We start from the raw sequence: 6,056 nt of genomic DNA on the forward strand, positions 1-6,056 counted from the left end.
GGCCGTGAGTCCTTTGGGAGAACGATACTTGGTCTTGCCGAGTTTATTACTTGAAACGATTCGGTCACACTTGCCGATTGTTCAACAAGTTTGTGACATCATATTTTGGTGATCATAAATTTGTCCATCAATCATACCATATAAAAAAAGTCTCTTCTATTTGTATATTAAAATTTTACACTATGTTAATGGACGATATGAGATTTGTAAAGATTTGTATAAATAGTGGCTAAAGTTTAAACTTTGTCGTAAAAAAAAATCACACAATCACTATGTTCCGTTCCAAAAAGTGTACATTTGGCACATTCAACTAAGCAAAAGGCAAAATTTGAAAGCTAGAACTAGGAGAAATTGGATCTTGATGGCTTTGCCAATATTTAAAAGGAAGTAAAAAAATGTGCATGTGTTTACTCTATCGTGCGGTAGGTTGTGCAATGGAATCATCAATTGAGAGGAAGCTCTGAGGAGCAACCAAATCCATGTTGACCGAAGAATGAACCGAATTTCTTGGCTCATCCGAATTTCCTTCGGAGCCTCTTTCAATAGCAATGGCATCTTGTATCTCCTTCAGAACTTCTGAAATTGATGGCCGCATGTGTCCATGTGGTTGAACACACATCAATGCTATCTCTGCTATTTTCCACATTGATTGCAGGTCATATTTGTTCTGCAGCACGGGATCAATGATACCTTGTATGTCTCCACTCTCAACGTGTAGTTTTGCCTATCAAACAACATAGTTTAGATACTGATATCATATATATATTTATACATATCAAAGACAAATATAAGTATATGTTATCCAGTTTAAAGTATCGGTGTAATAAATGTAATTCAATGACATGCAAGTTCTTCAAATCTATTAACATCAAATTATTGTTATTTATAACATCAAAGTATGCTTTTTCTTAGAAATTAAAACTCACCCATTGGACTATGTTTCTGCAATTAGCACCAAAGTTGTCATTGGATATTGCTTCTTGACCAGATATGAGTTCAAGAAGAATTACCCCAAAACTATAAATATCACTCTTGTCAGTAAGCTGCTGAGAAATGTAGTACCTGTTGAAAGTTACAATGATAAACTTTGTCGTGGCACCCAACAAATAATAAACAGTAAATTCATGGAAAACAGTGAAGGCCTTACTCAGGATCCAAATATCCTACTGTTCCTCGTACTATGCTAGAAACATGGGATGCCCCATCCACAGCAAGTTTTGAAAGACCAAAATCTGAAACCTTGGCTTTCATTTGTCGGTCAAGAAGAATGTTGCTGCTTTTCAAGTCTCTGTGGATGACTGCAGGAACACAGCCTGTGTGGAGATACTCAATCCCTGAACATGCATAAGATGACACGCTTAATAACAATGTACAATTCAATCATCTTAAACTATATACATAAGTGATGTACTATAAACCTTTTGCAGCGTCTTCTGCAATCTCTAGGCGCTTCTTCCAATCGATACTCCGTCCGTGTGTTAATGGGGCTATAGAAATTTATGAATGGTTTAGTACATTGATTTCAGATTCTTCATTAAAATCATGCGGGCTTACTTACCGTAAAGATGTTCCTTGAGAGTTCCATTATGCATGAACTCATAAATGAGCATGCTATTTCCTTCTTCTCGACAATAGCCGAGAAGCTGTACCAAGTTTCTATGATGTATTCTTGACAGAAGAATCACCTGGATCAAACAAAAACATAACTATAATATGAATATCTATTCAATGCCAACACAGCTTAGTAAGAAATATACTACAGATCAAGACATGAAAATTTAACTAAGTCAATTAAACTGAGATGTCTGCAATGTTTGATTGCCGAAGTGGTTTATGAAGTGCAGGTTACCTCGTTGGAGAACTCTCGTTTGCCCTGGTAGGAATTACTGGTTAGAACTTTAACTGCTATCTCTTTTCCATCTTTCAGTTTTCCATAGTAAACAACTCCAAAACCACCGGAACCAATTTTTTTCTCAAAATTATTTGTAGATTTTTCGATTTCAGAAAAGCTGTAGCAATGTGCAGCTTCTGCAGGACCAATGCTTTTAGTAGGCTCCATACTTTGAGAAGGGTGGGAAACAAGGCTGTCTGTAAACAGTGTAAACAAATATCACATTCTGCCGTCTCAAAAATCTCAGAAAGAAATGGTATATAATTTTGATTCAGAGTCCTACTTTGTTCGTAATATCTGTTTTTTCCTTTATGCTTAAACAAGCATGATATAATAGTGGCCAAAAGCAGAACAGCAGCTCCAACTGATGCACCAATAATCACATACAAGGGTGTCTTTTTTCTGCTATCTTTACGAAGATTATCGTTTCCAGAGTAGCTGTTAGGGAGCAAAGTAAAAGTATAGGTCCTTATGTGAAAATGGTGAAGTGTAATGCTGCATAGCATTTAAGTTGAAGTAAACAACGTACTCACTTTAGAAAAGAAACTTTCTTCAGAAGATCCGATGGTACAGTTCCGGATAACATATTATTTTGGACATACCTACAACCATTTCAAGTGTTACAAAAATTGTGTCAAAATAAACCATGTATTATCAAAATAGGACAAAGGACATCAACAAAAAAGTACTTATTACTGCAGTGACTGTTGCTAAGCTTGTAAGTCATATTTGGATTTACAAAAAAGTATATCTAAGTTCAAATTTGATCGAATAACGATACCAAGTTCAAGATAGCTTACAATTCCCTCAAGTTTGGAAGGTTCACCAAAGATGTTGGGAGCGCACCTGTCAACTGGTTGTTCTCAAGATGACTGCAAGAGGAAGATGTTCTGGTTCAGTTAAAACTACAAAGAAAAGAAAAAAATAATATACGAAGAACTTATGTGCCATTACATGATCTTTAAGTCCATGCATCCTGTGAAATCTGGTATTGGGCCAGTCAACATGTTATCATCGAGCCATCTGCACCATGAATCAAATCATTGTGCCTCAAGTTTGAAAGATTTGAAGCAAAATACGAAAGCAAAACAGAACTTACAGTTCAACCAGACCAGTGAGTTTGGTTATCTCCAAAGGAATATTGCCCGTCAAGTTTTTATTGGACAACAAACTGCCATCACCACCAATACAAAGCAACTGTTATTACAAAAAGCTAGCTGGTTTTTCTTTCCTTCTCTTTCTCTTTTCTTTTTCGTTTGTTTGTTATATAAACCTTAAAACATGTAGAGTATTACATTGAAACTACTTTTGGCTGTTGATCTGAGCTACAGCGGACCCATGACCATGGAACAGGTAGACAAGGATCACCGCCTTCTTGTGCCCATTCTTCTGAGGAGTAGTGTGAAAGTACACTAGATATAACTTCTCCTGCAAAGTGGAAACCATGAAATCCAGGCACAGAAAATATAATAGGATGCTTCAAAGAGGATTTAACTTACCATCAGGAGAGCCGTCATTTTTCTCCAAATACTCATTAATCTCCATGGCATTTAGAAGAGGGCCCCTGGCAGAATCAGATGTTTTGGCAAATTTAAATGACAAAACAAAGGGTAAGGATAAATTGGTATATCCTGGTTCATAGAGGCGATATTTTCCTGGAGCATTTTCTTCAATATTTACTACAGGCTTACTAATATCCGGATGACCAGGAAGTACTAGTCTGAATTTCCTGGATTCATTTTCAGCCAAATCTTCAATCTCTGCGAAATAGGTGACTGCCCACGCAAAACCAGGAAAACCATCCAAGTTCAACCTGTAAGTTAGAGATCCATTTGTGCCCACTACACCACTCTGCATTACTTTCATTGGAGGCATTTCATCACTGCTAACTTCAATTGATTTGTTGGTGGAAATTTTCCTAGTTCCTGCAGCAACATCGACAAGATAGTTTGCTCTCTTGATAGAATCTGACTCCCAAATTCTATCAAATGGGTCATCAGGATACCTGATATGGCAGAAATACACACAATGAATGAAATGAGTCTTCAGAAGATTAACTAGAGCAACCTATGAAACAGAAAAGATTAAACCTAATACCTGATTGGAGCATCACTATCTGCACCAAAATTTATCCTGGCGGATACACTGAGGTAAAAGTGTTCCTCGGTGTATGTATAATAAACTGAACCATTGAATTGCCGGAGTTCAAGAGTAGATATGAATGGCTTTCCAGTTGTTGCATTTGATAAACATACACTAACTGTAGGACTTAAAGCCAGAAATATGAGCTCTCTCATTTCTATGGTGTTAGCATCAGATATAACTATAGTCGACCAATGAGTAGCACCAACAAAAATGTCAAATTTTGGATAAACATTGTTTGCATCAAAGTTCCCATACAAGAACGACGCCCTCAGTAAGTACCTTGTCCTACTAACAACATCAAGTGAGTAGCAGTATTTTCTAGAATCAGCAGGAAAATGTCGTACTGTTGTGTATTGCTTCCGTGTCTCATTTGCAACTGATATAGTGCTTATGTCTCCATACCTAAGTTCATCAGGAGTCCATGGAAGACCAATTTCGTCAGTGAAATTTTCTTTACCACCACAGTCCAGACTCACAAAACCTGCGAAACATGACATATTTTGTCACCAAATAACAGCATAATCTAGTATCCAGATTTTACTGAGGAAATCAAATCAAGTAAATATCAGACAATAATAGTCTATCGAGAATTGAGATAAAAGAAGAAACAGTGATAAAAGAACCAAGAATCAGTGCCAGAGAACAGAGACTACAGAGCACAATGGCGAACATCAAAACAAAAACACACTCTTCATTTTATTGCAGAAACCGGTGCTAGAGAAGAAAAATACTCAATCTTTGTGGAAACCAATAGAAGGGTAGAGAAGAAAGTTTGAAATAAGCAAAAGCAGAGAAGAGGGTACCTGGAATCTGAGCAGAAGAAAGGTGCAAGAGAAGTAGCAGCGTGAATGAGAAAGAGGACAGGAAGATGAAGAAGGGTACCCTATTCTCCATTTCTTCTCCAAGAAGGTTTCTAAAGAGAGCACCACACTATAAACAATAAATGTATGAAGGAAATTCAACTGAGAAAGCGACCTCAACGGTACCAAAACAGAAGTTTGAGTTTCTTTGTCACACTGAAAAATAAACAAAGCAAGATCCTGAAACAACAAATATACCTGCCACGATACTTTGTTATTCTTTTAAAAAGATATAAACAATATGAAACCAATATCAGATATATTCTGTTAACATTAAATTCAATAGTGAATAATAGAAATAATGAATACGGAAAAATATTAGAGCAGTAAAGTAAGAAGTTCAGATTCTGCATGTGCGAGGAGATAGCATACTATGACACAAGTTTCAGTAGCTACGGAAAGTGGGACCTGAGTGACCTGTGACCTGTGCAACTAGACGACAGAGGGTCCTGAGAGGGCCCACATAAAGTTTCTACTGCACCTCTTTTCTTTATAATTTTTATAACCAAATATACACTTTGTGGAATAAAATTAAATAATAATATCATTTAGAAAAAATATTACATAATATCTTCAAATCATATAACATATCTTAGTTTTTTATCTATTTAATCTTCAAAATGTATAGAAATATATATATATATATATATATATATATATATATATATATATTCTAAGATAATTTTTTTAAAAAGAAAAACTCTAGAATGTTCACTGTATGACGTTATTCACCCTCTCACTCTTATTTTTCTTTTCTTCCTCTCTTCTCTTAACTTTTTCTTTCTCATTTTTTTTATAATTTCTTTCAAAATTCTTGCTTTTAGTCTTTTTTAGAATTCGATAGTTGTTCATAGTAGGTGATATGAGTAATTAAGGAACATTTCTATGGGATGAAACTTTAAACAGTAAGTTTTTATTTATTTTTTAAAAATATATTATTAATTTTGATAGGATCTATTAAAAAAAGTAATTATTTTCAGTTTGATATAACATATACTAAAAAATTAATTATATTTGGGAGCTAGAACTTTAATTGAAATAACCGGAACAAGAGATAAATGAAACTATTTATGTTTTTTTTAGAACTTTAAGAATAGGTAATGAAAGTAAAGATAATATGATCATAAGATTTTTATTTCTATACAATGATGTTTTTTTTT

General features: G+C 34.9%; 1 protein-coding gene across 1 annotated transcript; it reads right to left on the minus strand.

Moving 5' to 3' along the window:
* Positions 1-200: 200 nt before the first annotated feature.
* LOC148194237 (putative LRR receptor-like serine/threonine-protein kinase At1g67720) lies at positions 201-5,088 on the minus strand. The gene is made up of 15 exons (XM_088097550.1): positions 4,840-5,088; positions 3,989-4,517; positions 3,391-3,896; positions 3,187-3,319; positions 2,991-3,062; positions 2,846-2,914; positions 2,692-2,763; positions 2,425-2,493; positions 2,175-2,329; positions 1,850-2,088; positions 1,559-1,685; positions 1,419-1,487; positions 1,148-1,334; positions 927-1,062; positions 201-724 (listed from the first exon to the last, which is right to left on the minus strand). Exons 1-15 carry the CDS (start codon positions 4,928-4,930, stop codon positions 413-415), a joined length of 2,766 nt encoding a protein of 921 aa, XP_087953676.1. The 5' UTR covers positions 4,931-5,088; the 3' UTR covers positions 201-412.
* Between the last annotated feature and the right edge of the window lie 968 nt (positions 5,089-6,056).

This window comes from Vigna umbellata, chromosome 8 (assembly GCF_029865625.1).
Source record: "Vigna umbellata cultivar VRB3 chromosome 8, Vumbellata_1.0, whole genome shotgun sequence".
Classification (NCBI taxonomy): Eukaryota; Viridiplantae; Streptophyta; class Magnoliopsida; order Fabales; family Fabaceae; genus Vigna; species Vigna umbellata.